At 50.5% G+C, this 27,553-nt stretch overlaps 1 protein-coding gene across 3 annotated transcripts in view; it reads right to left on the reverse strand.

The window, feature by feature from the left end:
- Positions 1-324: 324 nt before the first annotated feature.
- The window catches only part of NEURL1 (neuralized E3 ubiquitin protein ligase 1), a 94,707-nt gene continuing 67,478 nt past the window's right edge, over positions 325-27,553 (reverse strand). For all 3 annotated transcript variants that reach the window (XM_038758292.1, XM_038758294.1, XM_038758293.1), the window contains exons 4-6: positions 12,262-12,942; positions 2,338-2,484; positions 325-612 (exon numbers count right to left, since the gene is read on the reverse strand). In XM_038758292.1, the coding sequence (XP_038614220.1) occupies positions 371-612; positions 2,338-2,484; positions 12,262-12,942 (1,070 nt within the window). In that variant the 3' untranslated portion in view covers positions 325-370. The remainder of the gene's footprint in view (positions 613-2,337; positions 2,485-12,261; positions 12,943-27,553) is intronic.

The raw sequence follows: 27,553 nt of genomic DNA on the forward strand, positions 1-27,553 counted from the left end.
AGGCCGCTCCTCGAGGCATCAGAAAATTTCCTGGCCCACTGGGTGCAGTTCACCCCACGCCTCCCGCCCCCACACAACAGCATTTGAGACCTTCGTGTGGTGGAGTCGACGGGGGTGCTAGAAGCCCGCCCTTTGCCCTCTTTAATAGCAAAAGCTGGTTGAAAAGGGGAAGAAATCCCTGCTGCCCCCATCTGCCTGCTGCCCAGGGCTGGGGTCGGCATGGAGCTCTTGACCTTGGTGCCAAAGTATGTCCCGAGTGCGAGGATCTGGAGGAAGGGGTACCTCTCCCCCACAACCCCACCCCACGGCCCTCCCTTTCCCCCCAACCCTCCCTCGCCCCCGCCCCTTCAGCCGTGTGCTGAGAAAGGGGCTAGGTGCTGCGGTAAGTCTTGATGATATCCTTGATGGCCCGTCTGCAGATGGGGCAGCAGGCATTGACCATCTTCTTCAGCCTCAAGCCACATGGGTAGCAGAGACACATATGGCCGCAGGCATAGATGACCGTGTCCACCATGTTCTCATAGCAGATGGTGCATTCGTCGCTCCACGACCCGGACACCGAGGGGGAGAGGGGAGACTCGGGCATGCTGACTGGGGAATTTGGAGCCGTGCCTGTGAGGGACAGAGACTGGTAAGGGAGAGAGTTCTGGGCCCCAAGAGGCTCTGGGCCCTTGAGCAGAGACAATGCAGCTTCCCCTACAGAAAGAGACAACCTTACCTCTGGGCTTTTGCAAAAATGTTGTGAAGACCCATAGGCCATTATTGGAGGGCTTGGACCAATTCCAATACTCAACTGATCAATCAATACTATTTATTGAGTGCTTATTCTGTGCAGAGCACTCTACTAATTGCTTGGAAGAATGCAACAGAGTTTAAAGATATGTATGAAAGTGCTACCGGGGGCTTTTTAAGTACCCGAGTGTTTAGGTGATGCAGAAGTGCTGGAATGGAGTAGGGGTATAGGTTGGGGAGATGAGCGATTAACCAGGGAAGGCCTCTTGGAGGAGATGGGATTTTAGCGGGGCTTTGAAGGCAGGGTAAGCAGTAGTCTCCCAGATGAGAAGGGGGAGGGTAAGAGGTTGAGGGTGAGAGACATGAACAACAGGACTCAGTGAGTAGATTAGTCAGTGAGGCGTGAAGAGGGTAAGCAGGGTTGAAGTGGGAGAGGAGTGAAGATCAGTGAGAGGGAGAGAGAGCTGGCTGCCCAAGGATTTTGGATTGCCACTGAGTCGTCCATTCTCGGCTCTAAGGGGCAGTTTGGCCCGTATGCAGTCTCTGGGGCAGAGGTGGGCTGAGGGAACCCCTGCGGAGAGATGCCCAGCTGACGTGCATCCTGCTTCCACTCTTGGAACAGGTAAATGTGATTTAGCAGCTACTTCTCTCCCAGAGGCCCGGCAGGGAGCCGGCCTCTCCCCTGCTGCCACTGGGCAGTCAGAATCAGTAGTTTGAGATCCTCCCTGACCTGAAGGGTTTGGGGAAGGCCCAAGCCACGGCTGGGATGGGGAAACCTGTGGGCCCCAGTGACCCAAACCGTTGGTGTATATATGCTGGAGGGTGTGGTACAGAAGGGAGGCGAGAGCCAGCTGGTTTTCTGGAGTCTACCGGAGCTGCTTCAGGCTCTGGCAGGAGACCCAGACCACACTCAGGACCAAGTTCAGCGATAGGGAGATTCCCTAGCTCAGCACACAGGAAAAAAAGGGAATGGAAGGGGAAAGAAGCAAGAAAATTTAAACCATGAAAATAAGTTCAGAAAGGGGTTTACTACCCGTGACTTGCCAAGGGGTTTAGACTTTAATTGAATGTTTTTGAAATCTGCAATATTCCAAAAAGTTTTGGTTCAACTGAGGTGTCCCCTTTATTGCTGAGGCAGAAGGAGGATGCTAAAATAGAAAACGTGCATGGAGGGAGCAAGGTGCCAACTTCATTTTGAGTTTGGAGGCCAAGTAGGGCAGGGATTTTTAGAGGGCATGGGGGAGCTGGGACAGGACCCGCTTTTAAGAGTTAACAGACCATCAAGACACCATTTTGGCACTCTTGGGCTCAGGTGGCAAATGCTCAGGTATTCTCAAGTGGACTCCCCCAACCCCCTGCACTCGGGACCACCTCCCAGTACCAACACCCTGGGGAAGGGGCACCAGTGGATGGATGGGGACAAAGAACCCCACAGGCCTCTTGGGTAAATGCTGTCATCTGCTGCTCGCCCCGTGTAGGCCGGCTCCTCTGAAGTCTTTCCGATGAAGCCAGTGTTTGCCCCGTGTCCCTAGGTGCCCAGCCTCGGTGCCCACCCGTGCCATGGGAGAGCTGTGAAGTGTGCAGCGAAGGACAGGAGACACTCACCGCCAATGGAGCTGCACAGCGGGCCAGAGCTGTAGATGCTGAGAATGGGGTCCGAGAGCCCGTTGCAGAGGACGGTAGGGGACGTGGGCGTCGAGGTCGGGGAACTGGGGAGGGATGGGCCCCCCCGCTCGGCCAGAATGGTGGAACCTGGAAATGGGAAGAACATGCACGGTTAACCTGGTTTGGCTGCACAGGCTCGGGAGGAGCCCTTGCCCGTAGGGACGATGGGAGAGTGGAAGCAGCCAGATCATTCCCTCCACTGAGCTGGCAGGGGGCTGGGGGGTGGTTAATTCCCCTGCCACCCTGGGGCAGCCGTTTGGGAATTCTCTATCCCCTGGGAATTCTCCCACGGGCAGCAGCAACAACTCCTGCTGGATCAACTGTGAGCCCTGTGTGGGACAGGGACTGTGTCCAATCCAATTATCTTGTATCTGCCCCAGCGCTCCGAACAGTGCTTGGCACACAGTAAGTGCCAAATACCATTATTATTGTTATTATTATCATTATTGTCAACAAGGCTAGCCCCCGGGGAGAAAAGACTGTATTGAGAGACTACCAGCCTTCAGTACCTTCCCCCTTTTTTTTTTCTTTCTTTCATGGCATTTGTTAAGCGCTTACTCTGTGCCAGGCACTATACTAGGCACTCGGATAGGTAAAAGCTTACCTGGAAACATGGGTAACATTGAGCCTGTTGTTGGGTAGGGACTGTCTCTATATGTTGCCGATTTGTACTTCCCAACCGCTTAGTACAGTGCTCTGCACACAGTAAGCGCTCAATAAATACGATTGAATGAACAAATGAGTGTTCACACTCTTGGATCCTGGGGTCCAGATGAGCTCTGACTCAAGGTATCACCTGTAGTTTCCCCAATCAATCAAGCAGTGGTATTTATTGGGCATTTACTGTGTGTGGACCACTATACTAAGTACTTAAGAGAATGCAGTACAACAGAGTAGGTAGATACACAGGTCCACAGTGCTTACCAAGAGCCCACAGGGCCCAACAGCAATTCCCCCCAAACCTACTCCTCGTCTTGGACTCCACTAGCTGGGGACTCCAGGAGTCAACCAACTAAGAACTTGAGAGAGTAAAATCGAATTCATAGCCGACTCCCAGCACTTAGAACAGTTCCTGTCATATGGTAAGTGCTTAACAAATACCATTAAAAAAAAATCCCTGCCCTCTAGGACCTTTTATTCTACATCCTAACAAACTTTAAATTTGCTAAATTAAATTACAGCCAGGAGGAAGAAGGAAAAGATATATATATATATATATCCTTTTAAGCACTAACATATATATAATACTAATATATATATATTATATATATTATATAATATATATATATATATATATATATATATATATATATATTAGTGCTTAAAATGTGTATAGAAGTGTGATGGAAAGTTCTGCTGAAGTGGCAGTTAAGTGATCTGGGGGGAATTTAAAAATAATCAGGGAAGACGTCCTGGAGGAGTTCAGCTTTGAAGCTAGGGAGAGCTGTGGTCTATCAGATTTGAAGGGGGAAGGAATTTCAGGCACAAGTGTGGGGGGGTGAGCAAGAAGGTAACAGTGAGAGAAATGAAAACGAGGCTCAGTGAGTAGACTGGCTTGAGAGGAATGAAGAGTTGGTCGTAATGAGAGAACAGAGTGGAGAATGAGATGGGACAGGTCTGTTTGAGAGCCTTCCAGGGCAATGGTCAGGCATTTCTGCTTGGTGCAGAGAGGAATGGGCACCCATTGGAGGTTTTTGAGGAGTGGAGAGATGTGAACAGAATCAGGTCGATCGGTTCTGGGGCTTTCCTCTCCTTGGGCTGGTGAGCTCCCCTCATTTTCCTTGCAATCATATCATCTCTGCCCAGCCTAGCTCAGGAATCTCTAGGGAGTCTCCCCTCCCTAGCTCCATTTATCAAGTCAAGAGCTCTGCTCCTTTTGCACATTGGGATGCTGCTCTGAGTCTCTGCTGTGCCTTCTGACTAGAAAGAAGGTCTGCATGCGGAATTTGACGACTTTTTTTTTTTTGCCATTTTCTACCCTCCACTCCCCCACCTTGCTGCTTCCCTGATTATGGCTGGGAACAACTGGTCTCTGTGGTGAGTCTCCTGTATCAGAGTGCCGGAGTCCAGCCTGCCTTAGGAGATGAGCCAGGAGGCTCCCGCCCCCAAATGCACCCAGCAGGCAGGCAGGCAGACGGGCCCAGGACTTTTTAATCCTAGGTGATGTGCCCCCTCCAGCCCCCATGGTGACCTCCTGCTCTCTCTCCCCTCTAGGCCCTTGATGCAACATGTCTCGCTTAGCCAATCAATAGAATTTATTGATTTACTGGAAACCTTTTTGGTGCACAGCACCGAATTATGCACTCATGTGAGTATGATAGAGCAGGTAAGGTAAACACAACCTCTGTCTTCATTGTGCTTATTAATAATAATAATAATGATAATAATGACATTTATTAAGCGCTTATTATGTGCAAAGCACTGTTCTACGTGCTGGGGAGGTTCCAAGGTGAGCAGGTTGTCCCAAGGGGGGCTCACAGTCTTAATCCCCATTTTCCAGATGAGGTAACTGAGGCACAGAGAAGTGAAGCGACTTGCCCAAAGTCACACAGCTGACAGTTGGCGGAGCCGGGATTTGAACCCATGACTTCTGACTCCAAAGCCCGGGCTCTTTCCACTGCGCCACGCTGCTTCTCTTTACCCTCTAGTGAGGGCCTATTGGGTGTAAAGACTGAACTAGGTGATTAAGGTACACCCACTAGGAGCCCCCAGTGTGGCAAGTGGCTGAGCCCAGAAAAAGCCAATTTTGGGTTCTATCTCCCCTTCTGATTGGCTGCCTTGCTTTCGAGATCAGGTTCTCATGTCTCTCAGAGTAACACTCTGGCAACATCTACTTGGGTCCAAGAGAATTTGGGGTAAGAACTATCCAGCAGAAAATGCCTTTTTTGTCCTAAACCTCCTCAGAGCAAGCCGATCATTACAGCGTACATCTTCACCAGGGGTTTCGGCTAGAGTCTCTAGACTGTAAGTTCGCGGGCAAGGACCACGTCTACCAACTCTGTCACGTTATACTCTCCCAAGAACTTAGCACAGTGTTCTGCACACAGTAAGCACTCAAAAAATATGACAGTGATTAACGGGGCATTGTTAGGGACCTGGGGAATGGGGCAAGGAATGTGCTGCACTTTCCATGGCCCAGAGCTCCAAAACTCCACCACTGAGTCCGACAGGGAACGCCTAATTGTCAGACAGCATTGTGGTCTTTTCCAGCCCCAAACGCTTCCCCCCCATGGACCCTCCAGGGACCATCGAGGCAGTTGCCACACTCTACACAGACTGTGATGTAAGCGAGAGACAAATCAGAGCAACAGCTGTCAATCAAACACTTCCCAATTGATCATATTTATTGAGTGTTTACTATGTGCAGCGTACTGTATTAAGAGCTTGGCAGCATACAATATAACAGAGTTGATAGACACATTCCCTGTCCACAACAAGCTTCCAGTCTAGAGGGGGAGACAGACATTAATATAAATAAATTACATATATGAAGCAGCGGGGCTCAGTGGAAAGAGCACGGGCTTTGGAGTCAGAGGTCATGGGTTCAAATCCCGGCTCCGCCAATTGTCAGCTGTGTGACTTTGAGCAAGTCACTTAACTTCTCTGTGCCTCAGCTCCCTCATCTGTAAAATGGAGATTAAGACTGTGAGCCCCACACAGGACAACCTGATCACCTTGTATCCCCCCAGCACTTAGAACAGTGCTTTGCACATAGTAAGCACTTAACAAATACCATAATAATAATAATTATTATTATTATTATTATTATTACTCAAGTGTTGTGGGTCTGATGGAGGGATGAATAATTTGGTGAAAGCCAGGTCCAGCCGAATATAGGTAAAGAAAGGGCCCTTCCAGGCTGAATTGCCACAGATGGTTCCCTTGTCCAAAAGTGGTCAAGATCACAACAGTGCTGTTTGAAAATGGTGGTTTCTTGGGTTTCAATATTTTTTTTCAACCTGCTGCTAGGTGTGCCTCCTGCATCTACATCTCAAGTGTCAGCTTTTGATTTTCATCCACCTTCTCTCTGCTCTCGGGACTAGGATCCTCTCCTTAGTCCAGCCAGCTCCGACCTGGTGTTTGAAAAACTGCTGCCCTTCCCCTCGGGCTACCAGAAACCTCATGTTCGCTCTGTCAGGCAACAGCTGCCTTATTACGAATGTTAATATTAGCAGCACTAATAATAGTAATAATAAAAAACACCTTGTGCTTATGCAATGTCCTTCTTTTAAGATCTCCAAGTGCTTGGCAGAGATTACTCATTCATCCTCCAAGCCTCCTGGGTGGTGGGTAAGTCAATTGGTATTCATAGAGTGCTTATGATGTGCCGAGTGCTGAACTAAGTGCTTGAGAGAATACAATAGGGCAGAGTTGGTAGACACATTCCCTGATGACAAGAAGCTTACAATCTAGAGGGGCAGGCAGATATTAAAATAAATTACATAACAATATGTATAAATAACTCATATAAATGTGTACATAAGTGCTGTAGGGCTGAGGGTGGGGAAATATCAGGTTTTTAAAGGGTATCGATCTGAGTGTAAGGGGAGGGAGTTGGGGAAATGAAGGCTTAGTCAGGAAAGGCCTCTTGGAGGAGATAAGATTTTATTAAAGCTTTGTGAAGGAAGGGAGAGCGGAGGTCTGTCATATATGAAGGGCAAGGTGGTGAGGTAGACAAGGCTGAGGTATAGTGAGTAGGCTGGCATTATTGGAGCAAAGGAGAGGAAAGTGTGGATTTTAATGATGTTGTGAAGCAAAGGATTTCATGCCAGATGGAATGTGTGGACTGAATGAGAAAGATGAGTCAAAGATAATGCCAAGGTTACAGGTTTGTGAGAAAGAAAGGATGGTGGTGTTGTCTACAGTGATGGGGGAAGACAGAGAGGACAGGATTTGGGTAAGAAGATGACGTGTTTTGTTTTGGACACTGAGAAGTAGTGTGGCTTAGTGGAAAGAGCACGGGTTTGGGAATCAGAGGTTTGGGCAAGTCACTTCACTTCTCTGGGCCTCAGTTACCTCATCTGTAAAATGGGGATTAAGACTGTGAGCGCCCCATGGGACCACCTGATCACCTTGTAACCTCCCCAGCACTTAGAACAGTGCTTGGCACATAGTAAGTGCTTAATAAATGCCATTATTATTATTATTATTATAAGTTTGAAGTATCGGATGAACATCTAAGTAGAGATGTTCTGAAGACAGGAGGAAATGTGAGACTGCAGAGAAGGAGAGAGGTCAGGGCTGGAGAGGTAAATTTGAGAATTATCTGTGTAGAGATGGTGGTGAAAGCCATGGTATCGAATGAGTTCTCCAAAAGAGAGGAGGTAGATGGAGAATAGCAGAGCCCCAGAACTGAGCCTGGAGAGGCCTCCAGGCTCTTGAAAGGGGGAGCCTGAAAAAAGGACTAAGGAACAGCCAGAGAGAATAGGAGGAAAGCCAGGAGAGGATAGGGAAGCCAAGGTTAACGAATGTTTTCAAGAGAAGGGGGTGATCCGCAGTGCTGAAGGCAGCAAAGAGGGTGAGGAGGATTAGGATGGAGTAGAGGACATTGGATTTAGTGAGAAAAACGTCCTCTTCTTAGGGCAGTTTCTGCAGAATGACAGGTGAAGAAGCCAGGTTGGAGGGTGTCAAGGAGAGAATTGGAGGACAGGAAGTGGAGGCAGTGGGTGCAGACACCCCGCTTATGGAGTTTGGAGAGGAATGGTAGGAGGGTGAGAGGGAGATAACTGCAGGGAGCCATGGGGACATGGGAGGTTTTCAGGATAGAGGAGACATGAGCATGCTTGAAAGCAGTGAGAAGAAGCCATTATCAGGGGTGAAATAATAATAATAATAACTGTGGTATTTGTTAGGCACTTACTATGTGCCAAGCACTGTGCCAAGCACTATACCAAGTGCTGAGGTAGATATAAAATAATCAGGTCCCACATGGGGCGCACGGTCTAAATAAGTGGGGGAATAGGTATTGAATCTCCATTTTGAAAAAAGAGAGAACTGAGATAGAGAGAAGCTGAGGGACTCGTCCAAGGCCACAAAGCAAATAATAGAGTCAGGATGGGAACCCAGGCCCTCTGACTCCCACACCTGTGTTCTTTCCAGTAGGCCTCCCTGCTTCTCCTAAACTAAGTCCACCAAGGAAAGTGTCGCTGGAATTACAGTGTGGTTCCCTGGCCCACCTGCTGATGTGGCCTCAATACAGAACAGCCATTTTGGCTAGCTGGCTGGTCTGGAGGGTCTCCTAATCAACCGTTGGAGGAGAAAGAGTCACTTTTCTGGCACAGTCGGTTCTGCCAGAGCACACTAGGGTTTGGCCAGAGTGCTCTTAATTGTTGGGGAACATTTGTCCAACAAGCCCACTAGCACCCGACAGAGGTGCTAGTTTTTCCCCTTTCAGGTTAGCTAGAGGGGCCCCATCAAACACAATTAGCTTGTTTAGCAAAGGTTATAAAGGGCCGGGAGAGGCTTTTGGAAGATCAGCCTCCAGCCCACAGGTCTTACTAGGGATTATCTCTGTCTCTCTCTTGAGTCCCTCAGGGTATCAGAACTAAGAACTCCAAAAAACAGTGGAGCAGAATGTTTCTGTTAGCCTTGTCCCTCTGGAGTGTCCTGGGAGCACTTCCTGAGAGTGAGGTGAACTCCACCTGGGCCCTGTTTGGGGAATGGAGGAGTTTTTTGCGCCTCCCGTCACCTGGATTCTATAGAGCACGTAACAGACCACCAGCCCCGAGGCGCTCAGCTGAATCCTAATGAAAGTCCTGATAAAGACCTCAAGAAGGGCTCATCTCCAGGGCAGGAGTGCAATGGTGGGGCCTGGCTATGACCTACCACCAGTCTAGGCCTTTTGGGGCTTGGGGATCCCCTTTAAGCAAGTAGCAAATATTATTAATCCAACTCCCATGGATGTGAGTTAAAAATCCGTCTAATCAGGCAAAGTGGCTGGAACTAGTCTTGCTGCTCTACTCCACCTCGTACCCCAGTGGATCCAGGCCTCCCATGATCTAGCCATGGAGCCTCTTAGGCCAATGATATCCAGGGCTGAAGGAGGACAGGACCAGTGCCACAGGACACATCTTATCACTCACACTTTAATTTGCCTTTGGCCTGCTTTCTTTTAGCCCTGCCTTCTACTGCCCAACCCTAGGGCAGAGAGTTGGGCAGAGCCCCCAGCCACCCAGCCATTGCAGGGGTGGGAAGGTTGGAATGGTCTCCCCACGGGCCTAGGGTCTGGCAGGGATGTGGGGCCCACCTCCTGGTCTCTTTACAGGGTGTTTTACCTGCATATTTTACTGTCTAAACTGGTTTTCAGATTGTCTGGCTTCTACTCTTCTTGTTCTGCTTGTGTCCTCTTGGGCTCAGAGTCTGAACCGACTTTAGGGCCATCACCCCAGGGCTTCAACCAGTGCTTGGCCCACTGCAAGTATCTACCAAATGTCAAGAAACGACATTGGCCGAGCTACCTCCAGGTGAGCTGGGAAGGAGCCCCCAGCCTGATGGGGAGATTCCTCCAAGCCTCCTGCCGAGCCCCTTCCTCCTACGGTCTCTGTCAGGGCCCTACCAGAACAGAAAAGGGCTGCCCTCCGCTAGACAGAACTCTAGCCCTCTTGCCATCTGGAACTTCTAATGGAAGCTCAGGCAGAACTTATGACTGGTAAGCCAGAGCTAGCTTCCTGAATGACTTCATCCCAGGATGAGGAGGTCCAGGAGATGGAAGAAGTTGGTTGGTTCATCCCATTCCCAGAGGCCCCCGTTGGCTGCTGCTGCCACCACCATTGAGAAGTGGTCCAGAGCCCTGCAGCCCCTTGAAGTTCTCCTTCAAGACTTCATACAGAACAGGTGTACATTACTATCGTCAGGGGCTGAGAGTGACCCTTCCCTGGGTTTCTCAGCTCCACCTGGAAAATCAGTTCTCTCTGAATGCCTAGGGTGGGAAGATCACTGTACTAAACCTTGGGAGAATTAGGCATGATCCCTGCCTTTGAGGAGTTTACAATCAAGAAGGGAAACAGACCCTTAAATAGGATGAAGAAGGAAAAGGGGGATTCCATGAATTAATGAAAAACACTGGCCTACTGGATTGAGCTGGATTCAGACTACTGGTCCCACAGCTCCCTACCTGACCAGAAGCTGAGTGCTATCATTTAAAAAAAAAAAATCCAACAAGAACCAGGAAATGGGCCTACTGAAGTCTGTAATAGACCCTACTGGCATCCTGGGGCCAAATCGCCTACCTCATAGTCCTTTAAAAAGGGTGATGGGAAGCTGGACAACATCTGGAGAAGAGTTAAAATGAATTAAAGAGATGGAAACTAGCCCCTATGGGAAAAGGGAAATGGTTAATAGAGCAGGGGTGGTTTGCCTGGAGAAGAGAAGGCTGAGAGCTGCTGACTTCCAGCCCTCCCTTATATAAAGGACTCTGCTGGTCAGTGGATCTCCATGTCCCCTGAGGACCACACGGAAAAGGATGTGACACTGAAGAGGAGAGATTTCCGTTGGGCATAAGGCAGAATTTCTGAATGAGAAATATTGGACTAGGCAACTAAGGGTGCATGGAGTCTAGCTGAGATCTTTAAGAAGACAACAGTCACTCTGCTGCCTGGCTGGTTTAGTTATATTGTGACTCTTGGGGAGCCCAGGACTTCCTGCTTCCTGGGCTACCCTCTGTGTCCTAGCGGCAAACTCCAGGACAAGACCCCTCACCAGCTGTTTCTACTACTTAGAAAAGTCACTGTCCTAGCTCAGCTAGACTAGGAGCTAAGCGATACAAGATAAACAAAATGGGGGTAAGATACCAGATAAACAAATCACACTATCACAGGAAGTGATCAGTGCCGCTCCAAGATAGAACTTATCAAGTGTCAAGTTACCAAAACTCCAGGGAAAACTTCAAAGTACCCAGTTATTGCCTCAGAAGCTGGGGCAGGGTGGGAGGGAGGAAAAAGCAGCAGTAGCTGTGGAGCAGCAGGTGATAAAGAGAATTTGCTTATCTGAGCAAATTCCCCCCAAACTGTTTTCTTTGGTCACCTGCTCTCCCTTCTACCAGAAGGACAGATCCAGCTTGGGGTACAATTTACCTATGCTTAAGGCTGGGTTTGTGAGACAAAGATACTTGATTGAAGTGGGGACTAGGTTGCTTCAGGTGAAACCTTAAATCCACAGGGTCCAGATTCTAAAAAAAGAAGGAAAACACCTCCTCTAAGATGACAGTGTGCTAAGCTTCACCCCCACTGTTCCTTCTGAGATTCAGCCATCAGCTCTTCTTGAGATTCCTCGAAGAAAATGCTCTGAAAGGGAGGTGGGGAAGAGAGAGAAAGGCCCATCCGCTGGTCCAGGAAATCTCCCTTGGTAAGATCCTGATGGTTCTTCCTCCACATTACCCCATCTTCCCCTTCTTATCATCCCAAACAGCTGCAGACCCCATTCAAGCTCTTGAAATGCGGCAGCTACACTATTCACTGCGTCCAGCCTCCTCGCTGGTGTCCCTGTCTCCTGCTTCGCCTCCAGACTATACAGCCTGCTGCACCACAGCTCATCCCCTTGAAGAGTTAGCTATTCAGTTCACATCTCTCTGTTCTTCAGACCCTCCCACCAGCTGCCCATTTCCCTCTACCACAAGCAAAGCTTCCTCAAAATCAGCTTCCAGGCTCCACACCACCTCTCCCATGCCTCCTCTCTCTGGACTCCAAGAATCAGGGATCGTCTGCCTCCCCAAGCCCACCAAATCTGGGAGCTTGCCTAACCTTGCATGTATTCTCCACGTCCCTCCTCCCGGCCCCCAGTGACGGAAAGATGAGGGAGGGTTCCTCCCTCCCCCTGGCAGGTCCCTCGGGCTCACCAGGAGGAAAGCCTCGGAAAAGGCAGACCTACCCAGGACGCGGATCTGGGTCACGGCTCCATGTAAACTGAAGAACATCCAGAGGGGCTGGGAGCAGTCCACGCACACCTGCATGCCGGCACTGGCCCCGTTGTGGCTCAGGTGCAGCTCCCCGTCGGAGTTCACCACAAAGCCCAGGATGTCTCCGCTCTGCAGGGCCACGGGCACCCGGCACACGGCCCAGAACTCCTTCCTGTCTACCAGCGCCTCTGGGTTGTAGGGGAGGTCGCTGGGCCGCAGAGTCCCCGGGTCACACGTGGTGACCCCGTAGGAGAGGGTGCCGGCCCGCGAGGCGCTCGACTTGTTGATCTTGACGAAGATGGTCTCGCTGATGCGCAGGGACCGGCTGGTGAACACCAAAGTCCTCTCCTCCCGGGCGTGTTCCAGGCGGGCCACCGTCTGGTCATCCAGGATCTTGATGTGGGCGCCCCGCAGCTGGTGGAAGCGCAGGTCACTCTCCAGCTGCGACGGGAGGAGGTGGGAGTGCTGGTTGTTGAGCGAGTTCTGCGGGATGGGGCACACGGTGGCCATCACCTGGAAGCCGTCCTCCTGCACGTTGAGGTCGCACAGGCTGACGGAGAGTCGGGTGTCCTCGGTCTCGCGCCGCAGCGAGGGGCGGCGGATGGCAGTGAAGGAGCGGGGGCGGAGGCAATCTGGTGGGATGATCTCACTCTCTGTGGGCCAAAGAGAAGGGAAGGGGGTAGGGGTTTGAGGGCGGGGTGGTAGAGGGAGAGAGTAGGAGCAGGAGCGGGAGAGAAAGAGCCAACAATCAGACACACCCAGCAAAAACATACACAGAGAAAAACACCCGGTCCAAGAGCAAATCAAACCACAGAAGCCTCATGGCTAGGAACAATGAGGGGAAGGAGATGAGTGGCCTGGGGCCAGCCCTGAGATGCCAGGCTGTTCTATGCTGCCACTGCTGCTGCCCCCAGACCTGCTTCCTCCCCAGGGCCTGTGTTCCTTGAAGAACAGCCCCTCTGCTTGCTCCCCTGGCACTCTACACTGAAGTCCAAGACTGGCCCAAGAACCTCAAAAATAACCCTGAACTGGAGCGGCCTGGCCCAAGTCCTATCATCATCCTGGGTAGACACTACAGAGTGTGGCAAAGGGAAGGAGGAAGAGAAGGAGGAAGAGGAGGAATGGCTGCTCCCTGAGAGTTGGGGATCCACTTTCAGCCTCTCCACCCCAGCTCGACTTTTAGGATCCCACTGCTGCCGCAGAATGCTCACTGATTCTCCAGAATCTGCTCTCCACCGTCTTGGTCTCTGAGCCCCACTGCTTAGGCCTCTGATTTTGAACTTTGCCTTTTGTTTTAAATGTCAAGTGCTTACTTAGCGCTGGGCTAGATGCGAATTGATCAGTCTGAATACAGTCCCTGTCCCACAAGGAGCTCACAGTCTAAATAGAATGCATGTACTCTTAAGTCTTGAATCCCTATTTAGCAGTTGAGGAAACTGAGGCACAGACAAGTGACTTGCCCAAAGGTTCAGAGAAGGCAAGTGGCAGAGTCAAGATTAGAACCAGGTCCCCTGGCTCTCAGGCCTGGGTTTCATCCACTAAACCATGCTGTTTCCCAGGGCACCATTTTCTTCGATTCTTAGACTCCCAAAACACTACTGGCCACCAAACTGCATTGACCTTACTCTCATTAACTGAGTCCACTTCCTCCTTTTCACCATCTCCACCTCCCAGGCTGTTCCCCAGCTCCCAGTCTGCAGCACACACCTCACGACCTCCTCAGAGAAACCCCATGAAAACCAGACGCAAGGGAAATGGTTAAAAAACAAAACAAAACAAAAAAACCAGTGCAGTGGCAAGTTAGATTTGTCTTGGCCCCCACAGCCCGATTCTCACTTGGCCCTTCCACCCAAGTTCCTCTGGGCCACAGCCATATGATTTTCCACTCATCGAGAAGCACGGCCCAGTTTGAAATCCACCTAGAGAATGGCTTGGGGACTGGAGCAGGGAGGGAGGGGATCAAGTCCTGGAACTGGAACACAGAACTCCCCATCACTGCTCTGGGCTGCCTGGGGTCTTGTATGTACTGGATTCTCCTCTGAAATTGGTCCTGTTGCTTCCTTGAAGAAGCAAGAAGTCCTCAGAGATCCAAAGAGACTGGGGATCCCTTTAGGGCAAGGAGGGGAGCAAAGGTGGGAGCTGGGAACGAGAAGGGATGAGATTCTAGAGTATAGCTAGCCAGATAACTTCTATAAAAAAAGTTCTAATAATAATAATTGTGGTATTTGTTAAGCACTTACTATGTGCCAAGCATTGTACTAAACGCTGGAGTGCATACAAGCAAATCAGGTTGGACACAGTCCCTGTCCCACATAGGGCTCACGATCTCAAGCCCCATTTTACAGATGAGGTAACTGAGCCACACAGAAGTGAAGTGACTTGGCCAAGGTCACACAGCAAATCTGTGGCAGAGTCAGGATTAGAACCCATGACCTCCTGACTGCCAAGCCCATGCTCTCTCCACTATACCATGCTGCTTCTCTAAGTTCTGCCCCAACTCCCGGCTACAAACTAGGCTTTAGGCTCCCTAAGGGCAGGGATCACGTCTACAGACTCTATTGTACCATACTCTCCCAAACACTTAGCCCAGTGCTCCATAAATACCAATGATCTGTTGACTGATTGATTACCCACCCCTACTTTCTCCTCTATTAATGGTTCTGATCACTCAGTAGCTGGAGGGATGCTAGAGTCAGATCTTGGCTGGCACCAAAACTGGCCTCTGAATTGCTGAGGAAATCATAAAGAGATGCCAACAGAAGGAGAAAACTACAGGGAAAATTGCCACCCCGCACACTCCCCATCAAGCAATGAAAACCACGGCATGATCTGACCGGAAATCGCCCCCTCAACCGCCACCCCCACACCTCCCTCGTGGCTGAGTAGATTTTTTTCATCGGCATAAAGGGTTAGGACACGTGTTCCTGGAACAAGAATAAATGGACCAGTATGAGTAATTAGAAAATAATGACATCAAAAGACTGGAGAAGTTGGAAACAAGGACAGTAGAGCTGGCAAGGATTATAATGCCAACAAAATTCCCATACAGAGGCGGTTTGGAGTTCTGTGAAGCACAGAGGCAGCTCAGAGAAAGACGGCCCTGGGTTGGGTCCTTGAGGGAGCTTTGGGGGCTGCCCAACCCTGGCTACCGGGGGTGGGAGGGTGGAGAGGGGTGTTGTAGATTAGCAGTCGCCTAGGCACTCAGACCAATTATTTGCCTCAGAGATGCTTAGGGGGTTTCTTGTCTCACAAGTGACCGAATGGCAATCTCCTGAATCCCCTCAGTGCACTATTTGACATTAGCCAGGATTGAAATTCTCCACCATTCCTAAGGGCTGGAGCCCTTCCTTCAGTGTCTTCTTCTTGGGAATCTGCTGGGACCCTCCCCAGGAGGCGTGTTGTGAGCCAGGGAGGAGTGTGCCTGGTGGAAGTGCCCTGAAATTGCCCCTGGGCCTTCCTCAGAGCGAGCAGCCCCCCCCCCCCCCCCCCCGCCCCCCGTCTCCCCAGCCACGCTGAAACTGGCCCTGATCGATGCCTGAAATCCAAAGCAGATGGGCCACTCTGTGTGGTGTTCCAGTCTCCGGTCCAGCAGGGCAGGTCTGGCCCCGAGCAGCCAGCCCAAACCCTGGTGGGGTGTGTTGGGAGGCTGAGGGGGCAAGGGCAGGGTAAGAGGGAGGTTGAAAGATGTGGGTCTGGGGGCAGACGAGAGACCCAGGGCACCCCTTACCCCGCTGCCACCCACGATCCTGTCGAATCTGCCCCGCCTCCTAACCAGCATCCTGGGGCAGGGCGGGAGGGGCCCAGCTCAGGGTGGCCTCCACCAAAAAGGGATGTTTGTCCCTCGCAGAAAATGGTTGGAGAGAAAGAATGGAGGGGGAGGAGGAGGGAGAGGAGGTGGAGGAGGAAGGAGAGACTTTGCAATCACCAAGGATACAAAGCCGGGATCTGGCCAGGCCCCACGGGCTCAGACTGGTTGGTCTCTTGCCAGAGAAGAAATGCTAGGAAATTTTTTTGCATGAAAATGTCTTCAGTGATTTATTTTCCAATGCTCCCACCCTCTCCCCAGTCCCCTCCCTTCCACGGGTGGTCTGGCAGCAGGAGGGAGGACAGGGCCTTGGGTTATCATCTAGTCCAACAGAAACTTGCTGCCTGATCCCTCCTCCCAGCTCCTCCGAGACAGGAGGTCGGGAGAGCTACACTAGCTTGCCGGCTCCGATTTATAAAATGCAAACACCCAGTCGCCTCGGTGGTTACTTCCAGAGGGCAGCCCCACACCTCCACCCCATCCCTTCTGAATCCCAGGAAAACAGTGTCAGGAGGGACCCACGCTTGGTTAGCAGGAAGCTGCAGAGCCCCTGGGCCTCCATCCCAGCAGCGTGGCTCAGTGGAAAGAGTGTGGGCTTGGGAGTCAGAGGTCAAGAGTTCGAATCCCAGCTCCACCACTTGTCAGCTGTGTGACCTTGGGCAAGCCACTTAACTTCTCTGTGCCTCAGTTACCTCACCTGTAAAATGGGGATTAAGACTGTGAGCCCCAAGTGGGACAACCTAATCACCTTGTATCCCCCCAGCACTTAGAACAGTGCTTTGCACATCGTAAGCGCTTAACAAATACCACCATTATTATTATTATTGTCTGTGGTGTGTCTAGAGGGAAAAGCTGGGGGCTCAGGACATGTGATCCAGCCCTGGTCTGTGGGAGGACCTCGGGTAAATCAGATAACCCAACTGGGGCTTGATTTCCCACCCATAAAATGAGGCTAATCATTCCAGCCCCAGCCCCTCCCTCCTCTACAGGGTCCGATATAAGCTCATTATGGGCAAGGAATTCTTCTAATTCTCTCGCACTGTACTCTCTCAAGTACTCAGTACAGTGCTCTGCACATAGTTAGCACTCAATAAATACCACTGATTGATTGAGAGGACCAAAACGATCGCTGATGAGGCAGTACTTGGGGATCACTGTTCCAAAAAAATTCCAGGCCACTGGTGCCACCCTTCTTGAGGATGAAACTGCTCCAAATTCCACTGCTCCTGGGGCTGTGGGAAACTGAAGTCTCCTAAAGGAGGATTTATCACAGTGTTTATGTGGTGCTCTACTCTGGAAGGCAGGCCTTGGGGACCCCCAACTTGAGTAGAAATTGTCAGCTGGTGATTCTTTCTGACCCACCCACCTATTTAGAATCAGAACCTGGTCTGGTAGAAGGAGCTGCTCAGGAGAAGACCCCCTTTGACTCCTAAGCAAGGACCAAGGCTCCATTCCTGCTGCATCAGAGAGACAGAGCTCCCCGGAGATCTCAAGGCTGTTGCATTTGTAGAGGGCAATGCACATTAAGGGGCCCGAGACCCTAGAGACCTTAGAGAGGTGGGGTACGGAGGGAAGAAAGGACAGGGGCTACAAGGAGGTAAAAGACCAGATAGCTCAGCTAGACCAGAAGAGCCACAGTGGGGATCAAATTCATCTCTCTTGGCCAAGGAATCTCAAAAAGCAAAGCCATCAAAGCTTCAAGATGGGAGAGGAAATAGACCGTGAGTATGGCAACCCTCCTTTCCCCAGCCTCCCCTGGGAGTGGGAGAAGAGGGATGATGTGGAAAGGAGGGCTGGAGAGAGTGTCTCCACTGGGGCCCACCAAGGCCACAGCAGCAGGGAGGAAAGGGCAAGATGGAGCATCCAGGAAGAGAGAAGTACAATGGGTTAGAAAAGAGAAATTAAAAAAACGTGCAGCTCTCTTAAGGCATGGCTAAGAATACAAATATCTGGAGCACCAAACAGGAAGAAGTGGGTAGTCTAGCACAGGGGATCAAATGAATAAATAATTCAGTTCTGTGAATCCCTCTAAGTCGGTTCTTCCAAGAAGCTCAAAGGAATAAAGTCCCCCTTCTTGCTCAGACAACACTACTGATCAAGTTTCCCTAAGCAACGAGAGTGTTGCCTTATTCATTTTCAATATACGTGGGTGGGGCAACCATTGCCCCTTTTCACAGACTGGAAAATTGAGGCACAGTATAAAGTTAAGAGATTTGCCCACAGCAAGTCAGAAGAAGAGCCAGAACCAGAACTTCACTCCCCTGACCTCCCAGGCCAAATCTCTTCCCCATCAATCCGACTGCCACCCCGGAAAGGGAAGATCTATTTAACTAGTGCTTTCTGGTTTCCTCATCATTCACAGCTGTTAATTAGTTAATTCATTCAACCATCCTCTGGGGCCAATCAGTCACAGTGCTGTTTTTAAGAACTGGAAGTGGGAGCCCAGAGAGATGAAGCAATTTTCCCAAGGCCACCCAGCACACACACTACGTTGAGAGTGCCAGGGAAAGATGTGTGTTGGATCCTGCTCGGCTTTGGCCCTTCTGATCTCAGACTATCCAGACTTCTGGAATTTGGAATCCGACTTCATAGGTCTGGCCATTAATGTTTTCCATGGTTTCGTTCCCTCAGGCAAAGTTTACAGTCCCTTTCTCCCCCCACCCCACCTCCCATTTCCCTACTTTATGGCCGACGACTTTTATGAGGGGGTCTAAGGAATCATCATGGACAACACTACAGCCCCTAAAAGAATGATCAGGCTGAGCAAAAGCAGCATTAAACCTCTCTGGGCCTCCATTTCCTCATCTAGGAAATGGGAACAATAACTTCTGTCTCGTTCTCCCACACAGGTACATTGTGAGGACCAAATGAGATAAGTAATGTGAAAGCGTTTTGAAAAAATATAGCATGCGAAAAACTCATGGTACTATTATTCTTCTTAAGCGAGCCTCACCATAAAGTTCCTCACGACACCCATCTGCTCTCAATTTTCGATGTTCTGAGGTGCTAAGGCTTTAAACTTTCTAGTAACAGTTCCAGGGATGGTTTCCAAAAGAAGCTTCCCAATCGATCAGTACAGGAAGCTGTGGAAAGGTTTCAATACACATCCTCCCTGACCAGTTGCTGGAGTTGTTGCTAAATTGTCAACTGTATTTTGGAAGCTCAGGGTGGACGTTTATGGCTGTAGGTCATAGGTCGCGTGACTTCAGCTGCTGCTTGATACTCCACTTCCTGGAGACTGGGCCTCTTTTCTCAGATATTCTCTCCCCCATCCCACCTACTACCCATCTCCAGGATCAGCTCTGTTTGTCCCTGCATCCCGTAGGTGGGCGGACCCCCTGCCCCCATCCCCGCTCTAGCTGGCTTCCTCCGTTTCACACAAATGCTCTCCCCAGTTCCCATCAGTGGCGGGTGAAGTTAATAACACAGATAAATAAAACATGACTATGAGAAAGCCAAACAATTGGAAAATAAGAACCAGGCCCCAAAGAGGCGACAGAAACCAGATGTATTCACCACCAAAATCCAAGCTGAAATGTCCAGAAAGAGGAAATGCAGAGTCTGGGTTCTTACGGAATTACAGAATTGGTAAATCAGCCTTAGTCCAAACTGGGAATCCCTCCTTTCCAGAGTCACAGTCCAATACTTTTATTGCAGGGGTCTGATTTTATTTGGTGGGAATGGACTTGAGGCAGGAAAAGCAAACAATTTTGATCTCCTAATAGGCAGAGGGGGAGAAGCAGAGAATGATCAAGGAGAGCTTCCCGTGTTTTGGCCCATTTTCTAAATCGTATGAAAAGCTGTGAGATGGGCCACTTCCTGATGCCTCCTCTCACAGTGGGCTTCACTATCTCTCTTCTCCAGCCAGCCTTCTACCCAAAGCCCAGGCTTGGGTTTGAGAGGTAAGGGCATCTCTGGGAATTGAGGGCAAGGCTGCTCTGCGGAGCCCAGGATACAGTGAAATTCACACCACCATCAAGCTGATTTTCCAAGCAACCATTTGAGCCCACTCCTCCTACTGGGAGCTCATTGAGGGCAAGACCATGAAGAAGCAGCGTGGCTCAGTGGAAAGAGGTCAGGGGAAAGAGGCTGTGGAGTCAGAGGGCATGGGTTCAAATCCCGGCTCCGCCACTTGTCAGCTGAGTGACTTTGGGCAAGTCAATTAACTTCTCTGGGCCTCAGTTCCCTCATCTGTAAAATGGGGATGAAGACTGTGAGCCCCCTGGGAGACAATCTGATCACCTTGTAACCTCCCCAGCGCTTAGAACAGTGCTTTGTGCATAGTAAGTGCTTAATAAATGCCATCATCATTATTATTATTATATCAACTCTATTATACTGTACTCTCCCAAGCACAAGTACAGTGCTCGCCACACAGTAAGTGCTCAATAAATACGATTGTTGGGTTGATTGATTGATTAATTTCTGTAGGTCTTTTGGAATTGCTCCACTGCCACCCCCTAGGCTGCCCTCCTCCCACTTTTCACCGAAGTCAAGAGTTGGCATGGAAACCCTTCCTGGGGTAACTCCCCTCTGCCTGTTCCAAAGACAGACATGCCCAAACCCAAGGTGGCTCTGGGACACGGCGCTGATGAGGACTCAGGGATGCTTATGAGGCAGATATCTGAAGCTAGGACCTAACCCCCTGGAGAAGATTCCCTCCTTACTGGCAGGTAAGCCCCCTCATCCTTTTTCATGGCAGGCCACTCCTCGAGAGGGCGGGGGGGGGGGGGGGGTATGTGTGTGTGTGTGTGTGTGTGTGTGTGTGTGTGTGTGTGAGAGAGAGAGAGAGAGAGAGAGAGTGTGCACGCTTTATAGGGGAAGGGTAAACAGGAGACAACTGGAGAATCTAAAAATGGGCTCGGGTGGCCCCCAGTGTGAGTATAGGCCCCTACCCCCTCACCACTCCTGTCCCTGAGGTCGCTGAGCAGCTGCAGAGGACAGGAACCAAAATAGCCTCAGCAGCCTGGTAATTCTAACTTCCCGGCTACACCCAATTAAAAGGAAACTTGAGAGGGGCCTATCGGTCAACCCACGAGCCAGGGAAGGGGTGGGAAAGGTCACCTCCTTGGTGAGTTCCTCTCCTGCTGTCTGAGGGGTGATATGGGAAGGACTGCCAGGTTGGGGGCCACGTGTCTGTCGTGGATGTGGGCGAAGGTGACCACAAAATCAGGAGATCGAGTGGGGCCGTGAGTGGGCATGCTGGGATGAAGACACACCTACATCTGGGGAGATTACCGCATCCTCTTTGGGGCCATTTTTCCCTTTTCTTCTACCCCCTCTCAACCTCAGTGTGCATTTCAGCAAATGCCAAGGATGAGCCAGGGACATGTGGGCACACAGTGAACGTGAGGAGTGAGCACACAAGCCCTCTCCTCTTCAGGGGCCTATTCTGTACAGTCAACTCCTCTATCCCTGCCAGAAAGGCATGGAAATGGCCCCGGTAAATCCATAGATAATCCAAAAACCTCATTTTGACAGCTAGCTTCCCCTTCCTCCTCACAAGAACTGCTCCCCAGGAGCCAAATGGCATGGCTTGAGCTTCATCTTAGCTTGGATGACTGGCTTTAAAGCAGTCAATCACCTTGACCCCTCCTACCTCACCTCACTGCTTTCTTACTCCAACCCAGCCTGCACACTTTGCTTCTCTAATGCGAACCTACTCATTGTACCTCAATCTCATCTATCTCACTTCTGACCTCTCTCCCACATCCTGCTCTGGCCTGCAACGCCCTACTTCTTCATATAATAATAATAGTAGTAATAATGGTATTTGTTAAGCTCTTACTATGGGCCAGGCAGTGTTCTAAGCACTAGGGTAGATACAAGATATTTGGGTTGGATACAATCCCTGTCCCCTACGGTGCTCACAATCTTAATCCCCATTTTACAGATGAGGGAACTGAGGCAAAGAAAAGTGAAGTGACTTGCCCAAGGTCACACAACAGACTTAGAACCCATGACTTTCTGACTCCCAAGCCCGAGATCTATCCACCAGGTCATGCTGCTTCTCATAATAATAATGATGGTACTTGTTAAATGCTTACTATGTGCCAAGTGCTGTTCTACACACTGGGGTAGATACAAGGTAATCAGGTTGTCCCATGTGGGGCACAGTCTTAAACCCCATTTTACAGATGAGGTAACTGAGGCACAGAGAAGTTAAGTGGCTTGCCCAGAGTCACACAGCTGATAGGTGGCGGAGCCGGGATTAGAACACATGGCCTCTGAGAACCCAGGTCCTTGTGATTCCTACGAATGTGTTCTACCCACTAAACCACGCTGCTAGCCCAACAGACAATTACTGTCCCCGACTTCAAAACCTTATTGAAGGCACATCTCCTCCAAGGGGCCTTCCTTGACCAAGCCCTCTTTTCATCTTCTTTCACTTCCTTCTGCAACTTCCTGATTTGCTCCCTTTATTCATCCCCCTTCCCAGCCCCACAGCACTTATGTATGTATTATTTATATTAATGTCTGTCTCCCCCTCTAGACTGTAAACTCATCTTGGACAGGGAATGTAACACTGTACTCTTCCAAGCACTTAGTATAGTGCTCAACAAATAAAATTGATCGATTGGTGAAAATGTCGATAGCAGGGGCGGGCTAGAGGCAGAGGGGAAGAAGCAGAGGGTCTGACCAGCCACTCAGAGTATCCTCCTTAATCAGTCAGTCTGTGGTATTTATTGAGCGCTTCCTGGGTGCAGAGCACTGGTCAAAGAGCTTGGGAGAGGACAATACCCAACAAAGTTCATAGCTTCAATCCCTGCCCTCAAGGAGCCTACCAAAAAGTGGAGGTAAGTGATTAGTAAGTGATGCCTCAGTGATCCTCTGTAATCATTTAGTAGGTAATTCCTCAGTTGAACTCCCAGGCACAGTCCTGGGAACCGACTCCTATCTTTGGCAGGAGTCTGACAGTACCAGACTGGCCCCAGGAGCAACGGACTTGCAGGCCCCTGGGGTATCTCGGGTCAATGTGCCATCTCTGGAGCTGAGGGGACATAAAGGCAAACCACCTGGCTCTCCACTGGCTGACCCACTATTTTTAAACTGTGAATTCCGCAGCCGCTCATGTACTGGGAGGCACCTGCTTGAGACACTGACTAATGTGTCAACGACCACATCTCTGGTACTGCTGCCCAGCAAGAAGCTTGTACCTGTCTCTGCTCCGCCTCCTGGCTTCACCGTTTGGCCCCCAAGCCCACTTCTTTGTCTTTACCTAATCCCCCTCTGCCCCTAAAGCACAATTAGTACCAGTTTTGAAAACATTACAGCCACCCTTGATGCTTCCGTGCAACAATTTCACACCCAAACCATCTTCCCCATCCATGGACTATGCCAGGTAGCATCACTTATTCACCCCAGCGCTTCTCAACACCTTGCTTCCCCAGGACTCCACTTCCAGCTTGGGATGTTCAGCAGTTCCCACCCCTTGGCCTGCTGTCCTTGCAGTCCATATGCTGTGCTCTTCCTCCTCCTCCTGCCCAACTGACACTGCCCGCTCCAGCCACGGCAAAACTCATGGAGCCAGCAAACCCCACAGGGACTCTGGATCAAGTAGTGGTTGGAGGACCAAGCCACGGACTGGGGGAAGGAAGGAAGGGAGCGGATCTCTGCTGGCACCAGGTGGGGAGCCAGAGCTGTCCTTTAGGTTTGAAGATGCAGCTACTCTCAGGGAGATTTTTATCAGCATATGGGAGTGGGCTGATAAATCAGGACCCCTGCCTCGTTTAAACAGAGCCCTCCCCTCCACCCCCAAATAAAGACCTTCAATGACAATGACTCCATAACCAGAGAAGCAGTGTCGCCTAATGGATAGAGCACGGACCTGGGGAGTCATAAGGTTCTGGGTTCTAATCCCTGTCCACCTTTAACCTAACTTCTTAACCTTCAAGGACCCAAACTGCCTGGACCTCTCCCACCCTGTCCCAGCGCCTGACCTGGGTTTCAAGAGGAACATATCACTTGGAAAAAAATCCTGGAGGGATTGGAACCGAGCAGTACCTGGGTTCTAATCCTGGCTCTGCCACTTGTCTACTGTGTGTTTGGGGGCACATCACTTCACTTCTCTGTGCTTCAGTTACCTCATTTATAAAAAATAAGGATTAAGATTGTGAGCTCCATGTGAGACAGGGACTGGGTCTAACCCAATCTCCTTGTATCTACCCCAGCACTTAGTACAGTGCCTGGCACATTGTAAGCACTTAACAAATACCATAATTATTAATTACTATTTTTTAGGAGACCAATAGCAGCCCCAGCGGAAATGGCTTTACTCAGTAGTCTCCGTCCTCTCCTCACGATGGCTCGAGCCACGTCATTCAGTTCAGTCCAGTCAGCTGCCTGCCCTCCTGCCATGCCATGGGTCTCCATCAGAACAAGAGAGGCCCACGGCCACACGTGCAGACGGCTCTCTGGAGAGCGGCCTGGGCTGTTTGGATCAGGGATGAGTGTGGGGAATTTGGAGCTTTTCAACAACATGGCTGAAATAATTGTTTGTTATCCTTCTCACATTCTCGAGGAATCAATAAATCTTTAACCACAGGATAAACACACAACCCCTGAGCCCTTGATTTCTCAAAATGCGGCATTAGTACTTCTCTACAACGGTTATTTACAATCTTTGTAAACATCCTCCAAAAGCACAGCATCTGGCAAGGGGGAGCGGGAAACCTCCTGCCAGTCTGAGACCTGAAATCTGCTCTGCTACTCTCCGAGTAAACCATTTTGTAATAAATAAGGGAGCGCTTTGCAACACTCGTCAAAGAGCAGGGTAGGAAGGAGGGAGCCCAGAAAAGCAGGGCTCTTTGGGCATCTTCTGTAACTCCTCTGCCAGAACTCAGGAGGGAATGGTTCTTTGGTAGTCTCGCTCTGGCTTTCAAAGAATTGAAAGGGGGCAGGTAGTTTGGGCTCCCTCATTTCTACACTTGTGCTGTGCCCTAGCCGATCCTTGGCCGGGGGACCTACTCTTTGAAGTAATCAGAGTCCCTCTGAAGAACAAATGCCCTAATCAGAAATTGGGCAGCAGCATGGCTTAGTGGATAAACCCCGGGCCTGGGAGCCTGAAGGACCTGGGCTCTAATCCCACCTCTTCCACTCGTCTGCCATGTGACCTTGGGCAAGTCACTTCACTTCCCTGTGCCTCAGTTACATCATCTGTAAAATGGGAATTAAGACTACGACCCCTATGTGGGACACAGACTGTGTCCAACCCAATTAGTTTGTAACTACCACAGTGCTTAATACAGTGTCTGGCACAGAGTAAACGCTTAACAAATACCATAAAAACAAATAGGCTGAGAAAGTTCAAGAACATGAGGGAACCAGGGTATGGATAGAAATGGCCAGAAAGCAACTGTGCCACATAGACCGGCCTGTTGTGCAGACATCAGGAACGGGATGACTCTGCTTGGGCATAAGTTTCTGATGGACCCTGCTGCTGGGAGGGAGGCAGTCAATCTCCAAAGGGCAAATCAGGATATAGCATCATCTTTGAGTCCATGGGCGCACTGGTCTCTACACCAGCGGACTGGTAAGTGTGCCAGCCAGGATGGTCAGAACCACTGGACTGAGCTTGGCCCTCCTGCATCTAAATCTGGGCAAGGCCCAGAGAGATGGGGGCCCAGTGTGAACCTGGAAGGTCAAGAAGAGACCAAGATGAAAACAAAACACAACCCAAGTGCTTGACTTTTTCCTCTTAAACTAATATTTGCCAGTAGATCTTGGCTTCCCCCTGGGCAGGCAGCACTTTGGGGTAAATATTGGTTTAGTCTGAGAACCAGAAGCCAGAGGTTCTCCGATGGGCTCCCTGCCTTGCTTGCCTTACTGCCAAGCTCTTTCATGTCTCCGGCGGGGTTCCTGGTGGTTCAGCGACAGGGAGGGAAAGCCAAGGGTCATGCAGGGCTGAGGGAAACACACAACTCCTGCTGGAAGACGGAGTCGGGGGCTCTGCTGGCCGGCCCTGAGGGTAGGAGTGAGGGCCCCAAGTCCTCTAACTGGGGTCTGCCCAGTCCAGTCTACCACATACACACCCACCCACCCAGGGCTGAAGGAAGTGACATGGGCCGCAACTTAAAGCTGCCGAGGGCAACACTGCCTTGTCCCCAAACCTCCTGGTGTGGAAGGAGAGAATTCAAGGTGGCAGGTTGGGAGGGGGAGGAGGTGGTGCTCCTGGAGACAGAAGCACTGAGAGAGGCAATGGAAGGTCCAGGAAAATAATAATAATGGCATTTGTTAAGCGCTTACTATGTGCCAGGCACTGTTCTAAGCACTGGAGTAGATACAAAAAAATCGGGTAGGCCACAGGCCACATAAGGCTCACAGTCTCAATCCTATTTTACAGATGAGGGAATTGAGGCATAGAGAAATGACTTGCCCAAGGTCACACAGCAGCCAAGTGGTGGTGACAGGATTAGAAGCCAAATCCTTTTCACTCCCAAGCTCATGCTCTATCCACTAGACCAGGCTGCTTCTCAAGCAGCACCGAGAACACTGAACCCTCAACCTACCAGCTAGGGAGTGGAGGGTGTGAAGGCCGAAGAGTGCCACAGGTGGCCTGACCGATTATCCAAAGCATCTCTTTAGCTCCGTAAGAGTCCCAAAGATCAATCTCCTTCAGTAGACCTGGTCACGTCGGAGGAGGCTACATCACAGCTACTTCCCATGAGGAAGGTGGAGGAAGACGAGCAAATTTTTATTTTAATGGTATTTGTTATGTGCTTACTATGTACCCCTGAGCTTAGTACAGTGCCTGGCAGATACAAACTATCACAGGAACACAGTCCCTGTCCCACATGGGGCTCACAGTCTTAATCCCCATTTTACAGCAGAGGGAACTGAAGCACAGAGAAGTGAAGTGACTTGCCCAAGGTCATACCGCAAACAAATGATGGAGCCAAGATTAGAACCCTGGTCCTCTGACTCGCAGGCTTGTGCTCTTTCCACTAGACCACACTACTTATCAAATTAGGAGAATAGCTATTGATTCCGAGCTGGGAGACTTTTAAATTTTAGGCGTTCCCCCTCCGTCCCCCTTGTCTCCTTGGCACTGAGTCCCCCAGTGGCTGAGAAGCCATGCAGAATAGCCACTTGCCCAGATCCAGGCATTGGTGAGTGGACGCTCTGAGACCACAGGGCCCACACACGACATGGACAGGCTCCTCACCGCAGTGGGCTAGAACACTGAATGCCACAAAGAAGTGCTTGGAGAACTGTGGCTGAAAGTCACACCCAGCTTAGGCCCCAGGTACCATATGGACTCGGAAAGTTGGCCCGACAAGGAAGGCCGACTGCTGTTGTGCAGCCGGACACAGAGAATGATGAAACAGGAATGCTGATTGGCTGCTGGCTCAGGGAAAAGCCCCTAGACCCTTCTCCGGGGGAGCCAGAACTGCTAGCCATTTGAAAACGACCACCAAAATAAAAACCAGGTGATGGCAGGAGCCCCATGGGCCTCGGGC

The sequence above is a fragment of the Tachyglossus aculeatus genome, chromosome 16 (genome assembly GCF_015852505.1).
Source record: "Tachyglossus aculeatus isolate mTacAcu1 chromosome 16, mTacAcu1.pri, whole genome shotgun sequence".
Lineage (NCBI taxonomy): Eukaryota > Metazoa > Chordata > Mammalia > Monotremata > Tachyglossidae > Tachyglossus > Tachyglossus aculeatus.